Source organism: Grammomys surdaster, unplaced genomic scaffold, assembly GCF_004785775.1.
Source record: "Grammomys surdaster isolate TR1022 unplaced genomic scaffold, NIH_TR_1.0 174, whole genome shotgun sequence".
Classification (NCBI taxonomy): Eukaryota; Metazoa; Chordata; class Mammalia; order Rodentia; family Muridae; genus Grammomys; species Grammomys surdaster.
Window position 1 is genome coordinate 15,518,903 of NW_021604622.1, and position 17,237 is coordinate 15,536,139.

At 35.2% G+C, this 17,237-nt stretch overlaps 1 protein-coding gene across 2 annotated transcripts in view; it reads left to right on the top strand.

Moving 5' to 3' along the window:
• Positions 1–17,237, top strand: part of Cdh12 (cadherin 12) — a 273,111-nt gene that overhangs the window by 75,065 nt on the left and 180,809 nt on the right. For both annotated transcript variants that reach the window (XM_028767598.1, XM_028767599.1), the window contains exon 2: positions 13,168–13,462. In XM_028767598.1, the coding sequence (XP_028623431.1) occupies positions 13,168–13,462 (295 nt within the window). The remainder of the gene's footprint in view (positions 1–13,167; positions 13,463–17,237) is intronic.

Genomic DNA, 17,237 nt, shown 5'->3' on the forward strand with positions numbered 1-17,237 from the left:
CTGTGTCTGCTCCAGTCCCAGGGACCAGGCAGGGGCCGAAGGGCAGGAGCAATACTTTTGATATTTGGGATTTTTTTGTAGCCCTATCATATAGGGGTGCATCTATGGAAGATACAATATCAGGGAGCAAAACACACTTTGTTTTGTTCAAGTATCCTCCTTAAAGTCATATCATATCATCATAGTTAAAAAAATAATTTGAAAATCACTAATATAAACCCAGGGAAATCTGAAGATTGAGGAGGATAGAAAATGGTGGTGTCTCTTCCAGTCAGAGAACTTGATTCTTGGAAAGTGAATTCTTTCATTGAGGAACATAATAAACCACCTCCCTACTGATTAGGAAATTCATCTGTAAACACAGAGTAATGTAATCATAACAATAGAAAGTATTGGAGTTTGAGAGATGACTAGTAAGGGCATTGGCTGATTTTTCTGGGGGCCCAAGTTAAATAGCCAATAGTCACATACTGGCTAAACACTAGTTCTGGCTGTCCTGGAACTCACTCGGTAGACCAGGCTGGCCTCGAACTCAGAAATCCGTCTGCCTCTGCCTCCCAAGTGCTGGGATAAAAGGTGTGCGCCAACACTGCCCCGCCTGGCTAAACACTATTAATATTTCCTCTCTCCCTTCCACTCTTCCCTTATTCCTCTACCCCCTGTCTCCCTCCTTCCCTTAATCTGGTTTAGCGTTCTTTTTATCCTCTACCTGGTTTTTTTAAATCATTATTTATCGCAATAACATGTAAGCATCTTTCCCCTTCTTTAAGTCTTCACTTTTTACCTTCAGATATTGAACCGTTTGACATCTGAGTAACAGCCCACCATTGTTCTTATCCTAAGTGTTTGGTGATTCCTGATCTACTGCATGCGTATCTGCATAACTATGATCATATTCTCATAACCGAATAACCTGTCCTGGGGATTTATGGGAATAGGGAGGGAGACTTGTTTTTCAGAAATGTCCACTTCACCATATATATATTTGGTTCTCCAGGAGCAAACATAGCAACTGTGGTGTAAACTAATTTTGAATCTATTCTTCAGTAAAGTGCATTTGCATCTAACTCCCTTTAGATGATTATTGATGCTGTTTGTTGCAAAGTATTTTGTGCAGGCAATTTTTTAACCTCCTTTTAATTAGCATGTCAACTGAGGGAAGTAGCGGTTCCAGTTCACTGTGAAGTATCGCTAGGTTTCTTTGAAGAGCAAGCTGAAAAACTGTTTCGGGTTACACAGAGCTCACAAATAGCACACCCTTTCATTATGGTGCACACACATTTCAGATACATTTTCCTTCCAAGTAAACTTAAGAAGAATAGTAATTAAATTAAGTAAATTAGTTCCACTAAAGGACTTCGGTTGAAACTTTAGTTTTTATAGTGTTTGTTCCTTGTACATGAAACACTGAGTTTACTCCCTAGTACAACAAAAATAAAGACAAACAAGAAAAGGAAGGGAGAAGGAGGGAAAGAAGGAAGGAAGAAAGGAAGGGCAACTTTATTATACCGTTTAAAAGGTTAAAGGGTGTGACTCACAGCAAGTTGATATTTATCCCCACTGTCCAGAATCAGTAAGTGATCAACACAATAAATCTATGTTTCTTGCTTTCAGCCTATGAGGTGATTCAGCTTGAAAAGATACTTGCTGCACAATCCTGATGACTGTATTCAATAGTGGGAAAACATGTGAGGATACAAGTAAAGAAACTATACTACAATGTTCTCCTGTGACCATCACAAACACTCTGTGTCAAACACACACACACACACACACACACACACACATACACACACACACACACATTTGCACACACAAACTTGGATGAACACATAAACACGTAGTACACACACAGGAACACACACAGGAACACTCATACCTACGGTTAATATCATCAAAAGTGAAAAATAGTCTGTCACCTTTAGTCAGACCTTTGGAAATAGAGAAAAAAGACCAACAGTCTCAGTTCTGGACAGAAATCTTGAAGGTCACATAGTGATTTCTTTGTCTCTTTCACATGGTGATTTGTACTGTGACATCCTCTTCCTTCACTCCTAGAAAAAGTACTTTTTAAATATTTTGCTAGGAGTTGGTCAACAGATAGAGAACACCATGAAACTATTTCCTAAAGTATTGATCACTTGATATAAAAGGCATTTAAAGTATTTTAATATTTTAAAATTTTCTTGGGATCACTTTTCATCATATTTTTATTTATTAAATTATAAGGCTTTCAGTAGTACCAAATAAATACAAGGATTTTATTTTGGAGTATTAGTCATATTAACCCCATCATCATTATTTGATTTTATATAAAATATATTTTTGTTACAAAATATAACTGAATTATCATTAGAGATTAACCAATAAAATAAAAAATGGAATAAAATATAAAGTTGAAACACATATGATAGTGATCATATAATGATGATAAAGACTAATAAAATTCACATTCTTTATTTGTGGTTTTAATAAGTGGCACTAACTCTACCAAATGTATGAGCAAAGAATTTCATTTCCCTGCATACCACTGAAGAGTTAGATTACACATATAGTTAATTTGAAAAGTTTTTGTTACCTTATTTGTGTCAATAGCATCTGAAAAGCCTAATAACTAAATAAACCCTATGCAACTATCATACATTTATATAAAGATTAAGCATCAGAAAGATGGTTCAGTAGGTCAAAGCGCTTCTCACCAAGTTTGAGAACCTGTGTTTGAAATGCAGTCCCTACTTGGTAGACACAGAACAAATTTCAAACGTACAACACGGTGTGCACCACCCCCAAATAAACAAAAGTAAATGCAATTTTAAACATTTAAAAAAGATTAGTCTGGAAACTACAAACATTATTAAATAGAAATTAGTAGTAATACATTTAAAAACACATGTAAGTAAAATAATGAGTTATTATTTTGAATCATAATTACTTACTTTACAACCAGAATAAAATATTTTTGCTTTACTAAATATTACTAAATAATACTAAATAATGCTAATTTACTAAATAATACTAAAGTATTATAACCTCCACTGATTTATGTAATACAAACATTCATTCTTCCAAAACAGAAATTCTATTATTATTTATTAAAAATTGTTTTGTCTTTTATGAGTGGTTAATCATCTAAAATGAAGAAGTGCAGAGATATTTTATGTTATAAATGTAGAAGAAAAATTACTTTAATCTGCTTCTAAATTTTCACTTCCAAACCATTGCAACAATCCAGTGACCTAACTTTGCAAAAGTGTATATCAATATATTATATCATCAACAAACAAAAATATACTATCAATTAATTAAAGTTGTAGAATGTGACAAGTTAATAAAATAGGCTGTTGTGACATGCATTCAATATTCAAGAAGAAGACACTGAAGGAAACACTGGGGAGCAAGATATTTGTGTGTGTGTGTGTGTGTGTGTTTGTTTTTGTTTTTCTTTCAACACTAAGATGCACAATACAGGTTTGAATATCAGCCTTTGTTGCTCCAGAACAGTATAAATCCTCTTGGTCTTCTTTGTTCTTCATTAGCATATCCTGGGGGAGTGTGAACCTTTTGAAACAGATCTCTATTTTCTTAAATAGAAGGTGAAATATTTCCAGATGATAAATAGCTCTTGGTGTGTTACTCAGCCAGGGGAGCTTTCAACACACATTGGACTGTTGAAAGGAATTCTAAACATTACAATGCAATATTCTGCTAGTCCAGATCACTAAAAGCTAGCTAACAAGACATGAGTCCTTTCAGAAGACCAGAGTAGCATAGAATGGTAAATATTCTTGGGCATTCAAAACCTTTGTATAACAAATATTTACATTACAATTTTACTTGGTTAGGATTATAGAGCATCACTGAGTCTTGTCAGCCATTTTCTGTTAACTGCATCTTAAACATGTTCATTTTTGAGGCACCATGACTCAGAGGAAATAGAATTAAAGATACATTTAACATTCTTTAAACTTACCAAGAAAAAAATAAGAGTCTTTGTATCCGATTAAACATTTCAACCTGAGACGTTGATAATTTTGTTAGGCTTATTTTAAATAGGTTAATCTGTGAGGGTCAGGCATACGAAAGAAGCCACTAAACTACTGCTTTAAATCTCTAACAGTAGACTAACAAACATTGTAAAGAACATTTTCCATGTATTGTAAATATACATTTTACCTCAAAACAAATTGAGTACACACTACAGAGGAAACTCTTGCATTAACTCTAATTCATGTGTGCAGATATGATTGTCAGATGAGTCCTTGATTTCAGCCCTCCACTGACCTATGCCTCAAACCCCATGAACATCTGATGGGATGTTTTACAGAGCTACATATCAATTAAAGCTAGGTTGTATACATTCTGTTTTTTTTTAATCAATAGTTCTTTTAATCGGAAGAAACAATATGTTATGTAACACTTTAGAGACACATTAATAGGTTTCTAAGAGAGGATGTATTTCCTTGGAAATATAATGACAAATAAGTAGATTTAAGCATATCTCTTTTTGCACTTAAAAGAAACCAAGGGAATGATTCTAATGAGATGTCTGAACTTGTTATGGCTCAATGGGACAAAAAATAAAGAAACAAAGGATACTCAGAGAAACAGGAGTTTACTGCACATAGATCGTTGTATGGAGTTAGGCAATTTAATTCATTTTCTTGAAATATTACATACTTCTGTTTACAAAGGGGAAAGTAGTTCAATTTCAAGATCTACATTTAAATGAGAAAGTCAATGACCATGATATTATATTTATTTCAAATTTTTATTTATAAAGCAAATGCAGGAAGATGTTGCTAATTTTAATCAAATAAATTATAAGGTTTTGGTTTTAGCCTTCAATTTATTTGTTGGTTACTATGATTTTTATTCAAATCAATTTTGATAAAAGAAAAAGATATATTGCCTTAAAACTTTACCTCCTCTCTTGTGACCATATGAAATTTATAGTAAGAGAATAAAAGTACAAACTCATAAATAATTCTGCTTAGACAGCTATAGTGGCAGGAGAGGGGACAATCTAGTCTTTGAAACTTTGAATTGTTAAATAACTAGAATGCTCTGAAAAAGTTCAAAGAATCTGCATAAACTATATTTAGGTGGTTCATGAAAATTGGGGGAAACTGAAAAGGCAAAATCTCGGATTTAGGAATAAGAGATAGCAGGCAAATACAAAAACTGTTTGAATATACATTTTCTCTTAAATACCTAAAAAGTAATATGATATAGGTATAAATAATCAACACGTTAATAATGAAGAAAGCACTGGATCAAAAAGAAGAGTAAATATTCTATAAAAGAATGGGAATACATCAAACTCCATGATGTTTGTCATCCCAGTCACATATCAAGGATAAAAAGAGGCAATTAGTTGTGTTTTCATTCAATATAAAACAAAAGTTAACAAAGTTAGCAAAGCTCATCAGTAAGTTCAACACACAAATTCAAAACTCCAAGTTAAATAACTGATATTTAAATATAAACAGAACATTCAGTCATCATAATTTTGAGAAAGCCAAAATTATCAACAATAATGATCCACATTCCTGAGCAGAAAAGAAACATGGAAAGAATAAAAATTGGGGGAAAGCCTGTGCACTAACAAAGAAAATCAATAAAATATGTTTTCTATAAGATAAAGGTATGAATTTTAATGGGGATATTTAAAAATTATAAAAGAGTAAATAACCTCTGTGATCTATTTTGTGGTAACTCTGAAAAAAAATTAAAAATTCTCTTAGTTGATATTTCAATGACACCATGACTCAGGCAACCTCCTTCCCACCAGAACTCCCCACTCCCTGGGACCTTAATTTTCTCTAGGATTAGGTGTATCTTCTTTTACTGAGGCCAAAATAGGCAGTCTTCTGCTGTATATATATTGGGGAACTTCAGACCAGCTTACATGTGGTGCCTGGTTGGTGGCTCAGTGTTTGAGAGTTCTTGGGGGTCCAGATCATGTGAGACTGCTGGTCTTCCTATGCGATCTCCCTCCTCCTCCTCAGCTTCTTCCAGCTTTTCTCTAATTCAATCTCAGAGGTCCCAGGCTTCTCTGTCCATTGGTTTGGTATAAGTATCTGTATCTGGACTCTTTCAGCTTCTTTGGGCCTCTTAGAGGACAGCCATGCTACACTCATGTCTGTAAGCACATCACAGCATCAATAATATAGTGTCAGGTTTGGAGCCTCCCCTAAAATGGATCCCAAATTGGGTCAGTCTCTTCTCCATTTTTGTCCCTGCAGTTCTTTCAGACAGGAACAATTCTGGGTCAGAGTTTTTGACTATAGGAAATCAACTGCATCATTCCACTTCATGCCCTCCTCCCACCCCAACACCTGAAGAAAGCATTCAATTTGGGCTTGCTTTATGTTTCAGAGGTTTAGCCATTTACCCCATTAACAGCATGGCAGGAAACAAGGTGATATCAGGCAGCCGTGGTTATAGAAATGTATTTGAGATTCATATCCTGATCAGTGGTCAGAGTGAGAGACCTCTAAGTCCATACCAGTGACATATTTTCTCCAGTAAAGCCACACTAATCCTTGTAATCTTTTTAAATAATTTAACTCCCTGGTGACTAAACATTCAGATATATGAACCTGTGCGGGCCATTCTTATTTCAACTACCACATTAGACCTCCTGACACATATAGACTTGCATCCTTATCATAATGAAAAAATACATTTAGTCTTCCTTCAAAGGTCCCTATAGTCTATTATAGCCTCAATACTATTTACTCCTCCAAAGTTCAAAGACTTTTCTGAGACTCAAGGCATCCACTTTACTGTAGTGTCCTATAAAATCAAAATAAAATTTAGATCACATACTTCAATGTACAATAGAACAGAATATACATTACCATTCCAAAGGGATAAAGTGTATCTTAATGTGGAAAGATAGAACTAAAGCAAGACAAAAAGCATCCAGGAAAACTCTGAATTCTGTAATTCGGTGCTCCTCAGATCTCCAACTCCTTTCAGCTTTGTTGTCTACAATATACTGCAGGCTCCAAGTTCTTTCTACACCAAGTCTGCCCAACTTCTTAGGTATCCCACATAGGTGGCACCTCCAATACATCACAAACCATGCTTCACCTTCACGCTGGCATGCAATGATCTCTCTGGAGATCATACAGAAGCACCACTGACACATGCCTGGCCTCAGTGGCTTTTCTTAACCATCGATGGATATTCCACTACTCCTTTCTCATATCCTTGACACTAAGGCCGGAACCAAGTGGCGAAAGCTGCCAAGTTCTGCTGCTTGATAGAAATAGAGCTTGGCCTCCTCTTTCAATTATATTTGCATCAGCTATTTTGATGGTTTTCATCACCATATGAGCTTTTCATTAATTCCTTGTACAGGCTGGAAGTATAGCTGGGTAGGATCTTGCCCCGAGATCACCATTACTCCATTTTACATGAGGTTTCTCTGTATATATTTTCTCTCCTTGAGCACAGGACTTGCCTCAAATGATAAATTTTCTGCTGATCCTCTTTTCATCAAACCATAAATTTTGTATTTATCTTTGTCCAGCTTGTTCCTTTTCATTATACATCTGCATTGAAGTGAACAATAATAACCACGCAAAACACATATATAACCAGGCTGTCCTGAGATCTCTCCTGTCAATATGAATAATCCAAACTCTTTAGCCTCAGGCATATTTTCAGAACAAGGACAAAAAGCAGCCACATTCTTTGTCAAAATATCAAAAGAGTGGTCTCTAGGCCACTTACCAACATTCTTCTTCTCTGAAACCTCTTGAGTTGGGTCATTATAAATTACATCATTCTCTGTACTACTGCCTGTCCCGATTCTGAAGAACAGCTCATTAAACCCTATTTGAAGCTGAAGCATCCAATCACTTTTATACAAGATCCCCAAATCTTCCATTTTCTTCAAATAGATATCACGGTCAAGTCTTTCACAGTAATAACCTGGTATCACATTCTGTCTTAGTTACTGTTCTATTGCTATAAAGAGATACCATGTGCAAAGTATCTTACTGAAAATTAAGCTAGAAATTTTAAAAATGTTTTTGGAACCCAGGAATGATGTACAGACCAAGAACTATTTCATGGAATGAGTAAATTATAGTTTTAAACTTTTTATGGTTTAAAACCATTTTAAAGGAAAAAAACATATTAGAGTTTATGTAAAACTTCATTGTAAATGTTTGTGTCAATCTTCCACTGATCACTTTTCTCAAGACAACTATCCTGTTCGTTACCTAAGAGCTGTACCCATTTGTTTCCATCTCCATTGACCAAGCCTGCCTGCTTCTAGTGCTTAGGACAATTCAGACAGATGTTTTCGTATGGGGAGATGTGAAAGTATGTTAAACACTTGATTCGCAGGCCTAAGAGCCCAAGAAACAACAAATAAACAAATAAACAATCAAGCCCACTTAAACAGCAAGAGTCATAAATCTGTGCCTGTAATTGCAATATGCAAAGGTGATGACAAAAAACAGGAAAATTCCTTCATGTTTGGAGTATATAGTGTGTCTTACTCTGCAGAAGTAAATCACAAAGAGGCTCTGATTGAAATGCACTTAAATCTGTGGTTTTCTTCTCCTTTATACCTAAGAATCATGTCAAGAATGAGCTCGCTATTTCTCTCTCTCTCTCTCTCTCTCTCTCTCTCTCTCTCTCTCTCTCTCTCTCTCACACACACACACACACACACACACATACACACATACACCATAACGCACACACCATAAATATTATTTAATATTAAATGGCTACACTTAATTTGGTAACATGTTTGTAACATGTTTATCCAGTACATTCATGTGTGAATAGAAATTTTTACCCCTGAAACAATAATCATACAAGTTTTCTTTCATTTTTCTAGGAAAAACTACCTCTCTAAAATCAGATAGTTCTCCTCCCAACTGCTTCTCTGTCTGCATGTCTATTAAACGTGTCCCAGTAAATAGCAAATGAAAATAAAAGTCACTGCTGCATATATTTATACAAACACTTTTTCCATTTGATGTGCACTTTTCAACTCACAGAAAATACGAACGAGCTGCCTTTTAGTGCAGCAGTTCCAAACCACAGTCAGAGATAGGCTGGTAAACATTTAACTTTAGATTAGCTTTCTCAAACTTTTAAGCACTGAAATTCAAGATTTGCTTCCACGCTGAACCTAGGCCTCAGCATCTTTTTTAAGCCTCTCTTGGCATCTCATTTTCACGCACCATCTGAGATGACTTGGAACACATCAGAAAATAACACCATTGCTTCCACAAAACAACTATCTGGACAGTGCCTATTTCTGCATCCATCATTTATGGGACTCTTTCTGGGGGAGATTTTATTTTAAGTGTCAATACTAAAGGATGATCTTATTGGAGTGGGCAGTTTCAGTCTGCAACTGGCGTAGCACCTACTCAGAGGAACCTTATTTTTAATACTTGGCGTAAGACATAAATATAACACTTATTTTTAAATTGTTATTTTTATGTAATTAATAATTTCTGTGTGTGATATTTTAGACAACTACATGAAATGATGTATAGTACTATATTTTTAACAATTTACAGCTTCCAAAGAGGAAGAAAGTCGTCCTCAGTTCTTATGGAAATGAGACGTAAAATTAGCCACATGGCATAAAATGAGCTTCAGTTGTATCACCAGAGAAGTGGAGAAATGAGTTTTATCTATGGAGATCCATTGCTGGAAACACTGAAAGTTCAACATTTTCTAAGTCTCATAAAATGCACATTTTCCATCTTTTCAGTTACCACTTATTTTGAAGAAATAAACAGAGGAAAACACACAAATAAGTACTCACACATACATTCCACATATCGATCATGAGAAATTCATCAATGCTTTTGACTCTCCCAATTTCAATATATGAATATAATTTAGAATTAAAAGAGGGCACATGCGTGTGTGAGCTTATACATGTGCTTGTGTGTGTGTGTTTGTGTGTGTGTGTGTGTGTGTGTGTGTGTGTATGTGTGCATGTATATATGTCAAGATTGAGACTGGTTTTCTCTGTGTAGCCCTGCCTGTTATGAAATTTGCTCTGTAGACCAGATTGGCATGGAATTCATAGAGAGCCTCCTGTCTCTGCCGTCCGCATATTGGGATTAAAGGCATGAGCCACCACCACGTAGTACTAAAAACATAATTTTGAGGACCTTAAATGATATGGAGAAAAAATTTTGGGGCTAGTTATTGGAAAATGGCTACCTGGTGGTTTTTAAATTAAGTATAGCTGCACAGAAAAATAACTACATGATTATATTTGCAGAGCAATATGTATTTCCGTTGCCGTTTTTATTTTCTATATTTTCCTATTCATATAATCAACCTATAAAATGTTAGACTGCATAATGATACACTTCTCAAATCTCAGCACTTAGGCAGTTGGCTTTGATGGGTCTCTGTCACTCTGAGGCTAGCCTGGTCTACATAGCAAGTTCTAGACCAGTCAGGACAGCACAGTGAAAATTGTCTTTACACCTGTGTGAATTAATTACGATTTGAGAAAAAAAAATTCTGACCATGTTAAAAAAAATTTGAAAATTGAATATATGAATAAAGCATGCTCAGTGGAAAAAAAAGAAGGTATGTTTTTAAAAGTTGTTACTGAGTAAAAAAAAAACAGGGTTTATCTTATACTGTGCAGTTTTTCTATTAAAACTATGTTACATGTTCACTAAATGAGATTTTTACAATATCTAAGAAGTTAATTTTCATATATATTGGTTAATTAGATACTGGGTAATTTGATGCTGGTTAAACCGCAATATCTATTTTGGTCACCAGGATGCTGGTGTTCACCAGCAGAAAATCAGTAATGCTAACTCTTGACTGAGAAGCCTGTAAAGTGACTATGTTTTGCTGTGCTTAGACAAGAGAGATATGCATGGTTGTAGCTCTGGCATGTGGGTGTGGTTCCTGTTGGGCAGAGTTGTGGATCCTGTGCCTCTGCAGCTTGGCTACCTGGGCTAGCTTGCTTGATATAGCAGGCTTCTGCAGGGAAATGGGAACTTAGAAAAGTCTTCTGTGGGAGACTAAAGATTAAGCAGGGGTTCAGTAGTCTAAGGCTCCCTCCAGGGTTCTCCACGACAGGCCCTAAAGACAAGAGGAAGTCCATGGTTTGAAAAAGGTTTATTGTCATGGCAGAAAGGGGATGAATCTGGCTGTACCCTTCCCCCATACTTCAGAGTGGACCTGAGCTAAATAGGAAGGGAGGAGGGAGGGGGATCTGGGAAGGAATGCTTAAATGGCTATGCCTTCTGGCCTTTAAGTATCTAATTAATATGAAGATCTCTCGAGGCCCTCAGGCCTGTAGTCACACCCTCTACCTGTGCTGGGTGACACAAACCTCTCTTTGGGAGGGGCTGTAGGTGCATTTCCCTATGTGACAGAAAGAAGCAGATCAATGGAGGTCTAGCCTATGTGTCAAGAGCCTGGATTCTGGGAGTGTGGCAAAATGTATGCTTTCCTGTTAGGTATGGATACCTGTCAGGTCTCTGACCATCTCTAGCCAGTGCTCCACCAGAAACCAAGCCATCCTTTCATGGACTCACAGAGATACTCAGGGCTTCAAATCCATTGGTGGTTTTCAGAGAACCTGACTTCAGTTTCTAGAATCCATTTAGGGACTCATAGCTCTTTGTCTGTAAATCAGTAACAGGAGTGTGATGTCCTCTTTTCCCATCTTTGGAAGGTGGGGACATATGTGGTACACATTCTTTATATGCACAAGACATTCATTAGATACAAAGTAGCAATACGTCATTTTAAAAGACATCATCATGTGGCTCATCGCTAAAATGAGTTATGCAGTGTTTTTCTAACAGTCTTAGAGTTTTAAAAATGTTTGCTTCTGATTATTTAATCTCCATAAGACTAGACTTTTTAAGTTAGAAGGTTAAAGATGGAAGTTAGAGGAAGGAGTAGCAGCCACTGGATTTAATTTGGATTTTGATAGGGCTGACAGCACACCGGCTTACGTATTCTTAAATCACTTTGAAAAGAAAACAGTTTTGACTTTAATCAAATGATATGGAATTTTCTTTTTGTAACTTTACTTGAATCAAACTGTGAAAACCCAATTAAGATTTTCACTCAGTTCTCAAAAATATCTGCACATATTCTTTAAGCCATTGCAAACTGGTTACTGCTCATAAAACTATCCCTGTTGCATTGAGCCTTTGCCTGTATTATACCTTAACATAAATTTGAAAGTGAAAGTAATACCCACTGCATTGAATATCTTTAATAGTGTGGTTGACAATTGTGATTTGAAATTCATAAGTTCAAAGAACATTTTTCTACTGCTTGATTTTATGCTTCAAATTCCCCATGCTTTATAGCAGTTAAAAAAAATAGGATAAAAAAAACCTTCATCCCATCATTCTTGGCAATTCCTCTTATGCTGAAATGTAATATGCAAAAACTTTTAAAGGATAATCCAAATTGTAGACTTTCTCATTTTCTTATTTCTTTGAATGCTTTCCTCAACCATTCAAAAATTCACATTATATTATATTCTATGCCACATACACTTCAGAGAAAATTTAGATGTAAATGCAAACTCAAAACAAGAATTTCATCTTAATAACATTTTGTATGGTCTTATGCTGGAACTAAACCAAAATGTTTAATTTGATGTTTAAACATACAACCAGAGAGGACATTTTTAACTTCATTTTGCTGTGATAAGTTTTAATGCCAGTTCACACAACGCTAAATATAAAGAATGATATAATTGAAAATGATTTCAATGATACCTTCTGTGTTGAACCATTAATAAAATCAGAGTAACACCTGTATATACATTTTATAGCAAATACAAAAATGATTACAGTTACTACTGAAGTTTAAAATACTTCTCTTTAAATGATGTACTGATTGAGATAGATTCTTATGTAAACTTGAAGAATTAAACATTTATTATCAAAGGACTAGTTTAAGCTATTTTAAATAATGTTTGAATCAAAATAACAATTTATAAGAACATATGTTAAAGGGACTGACAAGACGGCTCAGAAGTTAAGTGTGCTTTCTGAATTATCCAGCCATCCACATTTTAAATTTCAATAACCAGGAAGGTGTAGATATCACATAAAAGGCTATTAAGTAGTAATTTAACTTATCTGATAAATAAATTGTCTCTCTCTTTCTCAGCTACATTCTGACTTGGACAAGGGAGAGGGCACTGTTAAATACACGCTCTCTGGAGATGGTGCTGGCACTGTTTTTACAATTGATGAAACTACGGGAGACATTCATGCAATAAGAAGCCTGGATAGAGAAGAAAAACCTTTCTACACTCTTCGCGCTCAGGCCGTGGACATCGAAACCAGGAAGCCATTGGAGCCCGAATCAGAGTTCATCATTAAAGTGCAGGATATTAACGATAACGAGCCAAAGTTTTTGGATGGACCTTATGTGGCTAGTGTTCCAGAAATGTCTCCTGTGGGTGAGTAGACAAATCAAATTTCCATCAGATGCTATTAACCATCTTCAATTTTTTCTTGGTACATATTGATGTAGGTATCTTATTTATAAGGTATTAATATTGTTCACTTAAACATTTTAATTTGCTCTAGAAACTGTTTTCTGTGCCACTATGAATACAGATGTTAAAATATGTGACAATTTTTATTTTTTCTTAATTTATTGATTTATATGAACTTGATTGGAATTGATACTATTCAGTGTTAGAGATAACTACCAAATATGGCCAAAAGCTCAAACTAAAGTATTAAGTAATACATTACATTGAGCTCACCAATGGGCCAATAAAGGGGCATTTGCATTCTTTATATATTTCCTAGAGTAAAAGGTATAAAATCACTTCTTGTTTCCATATTTTTCTGTTTTCTTTTCATTTTCAATCATTAATTCATTCATTCACTCTATACCCCAACCACATATTTCCTTCCTTCCTCTTCTCCCTGTCCAATCCTCTCATCTCCTCTCCCCATATTCTACCCTCCTTTCTCTCAGAAAAGTGGAGGCTTCACATCAGTACCAACCAACTGTCACATACCAAGTTGCAGTAGAACTAGGTGCATATTTTCCTATTGAAATTAGACAGGACAGCATAGTTAAGGAACAAGAATCCAGAGACAGGCTGAAGAGTCATTGACAGCCTCTGATCCTACTGTAATGGGGACTCACTTGATGACCAAGCTGCACATATGTTATATATGTATGCACCCACATTGGTTGATTCTGTAGGTTTTCTTCTGTTGTCCTTGACCTCTCTGGCTCTTTTAAATCTTCCCCCCCTCCACAAGATTCCCAAGCTTTAATTAATTATTGGCTGTGGGTCTTTGGATCAGTTTCCATCACTTGCTGGGTGAGGCCTCTCACATGACAGTCATGCTAGCCTCTAGTCTGCAAGTTAATATCCTCCAGGAGAATATCATTAACAGTGTCATTGGTGGTTTCCAATGGGTCAGTCATTGGTTGGCCTTTCTTTCAGTTTCTGCTCCAACTTTATACCTGAACATCTTGTAGTCGGGACAAACTCACAACTACAATGATAACTGTTCCCAAGGATAATTTCTTTATCCATTCTTCAGTTGAGAGACATCTGATTGTTTCCAGTTTCTAAATTTTAAAAATAAAAATGCTATGAATGTGGTTAATCAAGAGTCCTTATGGTATGATAGAGCATCTTTTTGAGTTTTTGTTCTTAACCAATGTGAATGGTGTAAGATGGAATCTCAGAGTCTTGATTTGCATTTCCCTAATAACTAAGGATGTTAAACATTTCTTTAAATGATTCCCAGCTAGTACAGATTCCTCTGTCTAGAATTCTATATTTAGATCCATACTCTATTTTAAATTGGATAACTTTGTTAATGTCTAATTTCTTGAGTTCTTTACGTGTTTTGGATATTAGCCTTCTGTCAGCTATAGGGTTGGTGACAAACTTTTCCCATTGTATATGCAGCTTTTTGACCTATTGATGGTATCCTATGACATACATAGCATATTGAAGCTTTTCAGTTTCATGAGGTCCCATTTATTAATTATTTGTGTCTGAGTTGTAGGTGTTCTGTTCAGGAACTTGTCTCCTGTGCCAATGCATTCAAGGCTATTCCCCACTTTATTTTCTAACAGATTTAGTATATCAGAACTATCAGAGTCCTCAACATAAAACTAGAATGTCTTTGATCCACCTTGTTACTTGAGCTTTGTGCAGGGTGATAGAGATGGGTCTTTTTTCATTCTTCTACATGAAGACAGCAAGTTAGGCTAATACCATTTATTGAAGATATATTCTTTTTTTTTCTGTTGTATATTTTTGGCTTCTTTGTAAAAATTCTAGCATCCATAGGTATGTAGCTTTACTATTACATCTTCAATTCAATTCTACTGATCAACCTGTCTGGATTTTTCCCAACACTATGTGGTTTTTATTACAGTTGCTCTGCAGGACATCATGATACCAGGGATGGCTATACCTCTAGCAGTTCTTGTATTGTACAGGAACATTTTAGCTGTCCTATATTTTTGGGTTTTAAACATGAAGTTAAGAATTTGTCTTTTAAAGTCTGTAAAAGATTGTGCTGGAAACTAGTTGGTAAAGTTATTGAATCTATAGATTGGTTTTGGTAAGATAGCCATTTTTATTGTGATAATCCTATTAATCCACGAACAGGGGTGAACTTTCCATCTTCTGATGTCATCCTGAAATTCTTTCTTCAAAGACTCGAAGTTTCTTCAAAGACAGGTCATTCACTTGCTTGGATGGTGTTACACCAAGGTAGTTTATATTATTTGCAGCAAGTATAAATGGTGTTGTTTCCCTAATATCTTTCTCAGTGCATTTATCATTTGCATAAAGGATGGCTGCTGATATTCTTTTGAGAAAATTTTGTATCTAGCCACTTTGAAGAAGGAAGTTATCAGTTGTAGGTTTTCTGGGAAAATGTTTGGGATCACATATTCATAGTATCATATCAGTTGCAAATAGCAATACTTTGACTTCTTCATTTCCAATTTGTATCCCTTTGGTGTCTTTTAGCTGTTTGATTACTCTAGCTAAAGCTTCAAATACTGTATTGAATAGATAATGAGTGGGCAGCCTTGTCTTGTGTGTAATTTTAGTAGAATAACTTTACATTTCTCTTGATTTAATTTGATGTTGGCTACCAGCTTGCTATAGATTGCCTTTAATGCGTTTAGGTATCTCTGCTCCTGTATCCCTGATCTATGCAAGACTTTTATCATGAAGTGGTATTGAATTTTGTCAAAGGATTTTTTCAGCATCTAATGAGATGATCATGTGTTTTGTTTTGTTTCATTTTGCTTTGTTTTGTTTTGCTATGCCTTGTTTTCACTTTCTTTATATGGTAGATTACACTGATGATTTTTTTTTTTTTTTTTTTTTGGTGAACCATCTTTAGAATTCTGGGCTGAAGCCTACTTTATCATGGTGGATGATGTTTTTTTATTCATGACGGTGTTCTTGGGTTTTGTTTGAAAGTATTTTATTGCAAATTTTTGTTTCAATTGTAATAAAGAAAAAATATTTGAAATTCTCTTTCCTTGTTGATTCTTTGTGTGGTTTCAATATCAGGGTGACTGTGGTCTCATAGAACGAGTTTGTCAAGGTTCCGTCTCTTTCTCGTCAGTGGAATAGTTTGAGAAGTATTGGTATCAGCTCTTCTTTGAAAGTTATGTAAAATTCTATGATAAAACCATCTAGCACTGAGCTGTTTTGGGTTGGGAGATTTTTATTATTAAAAATTTATTTTTAGGAGTTTTGTGTCTTCTGAAATGGTTTACCTGATCACATTTAACTTTGGTAAATGGTATCATATCGATTAACAACACTGTCCAATTCATTTAGGTTTTCCAATTTTGTGGTGTATGGGTTTTTGAAGGAAGACCTAATGATTCTTAGGATTTATACAGTGTCTGCTATGTTCCCGTTCATTTCTGACTTTGTTAATTTGGATATTCAACCTCTGTTTTTTTAGTTAGTTGGTTATGGGTTTGTCTATATTGTTGATATTTTCAGAGAACTGGCTTTTGGTTTCATTGATTCTTTTTATTGTTCTCTGTGTTTTCTAATTTATTGACTTCAGCCCTGAGTTTATTTCCTACTATCTACTTCTCTTGAGTGTGTTCGCTTCTTTGTTTCTTTGTTTCTTTCTTTGTTTCTTTGTTTATTTCTTTCTTTCCTTCCTTCCTTCCTTCCTTCGTTCCTTCCTTCCTTTCCTTCCTTCCTTCCT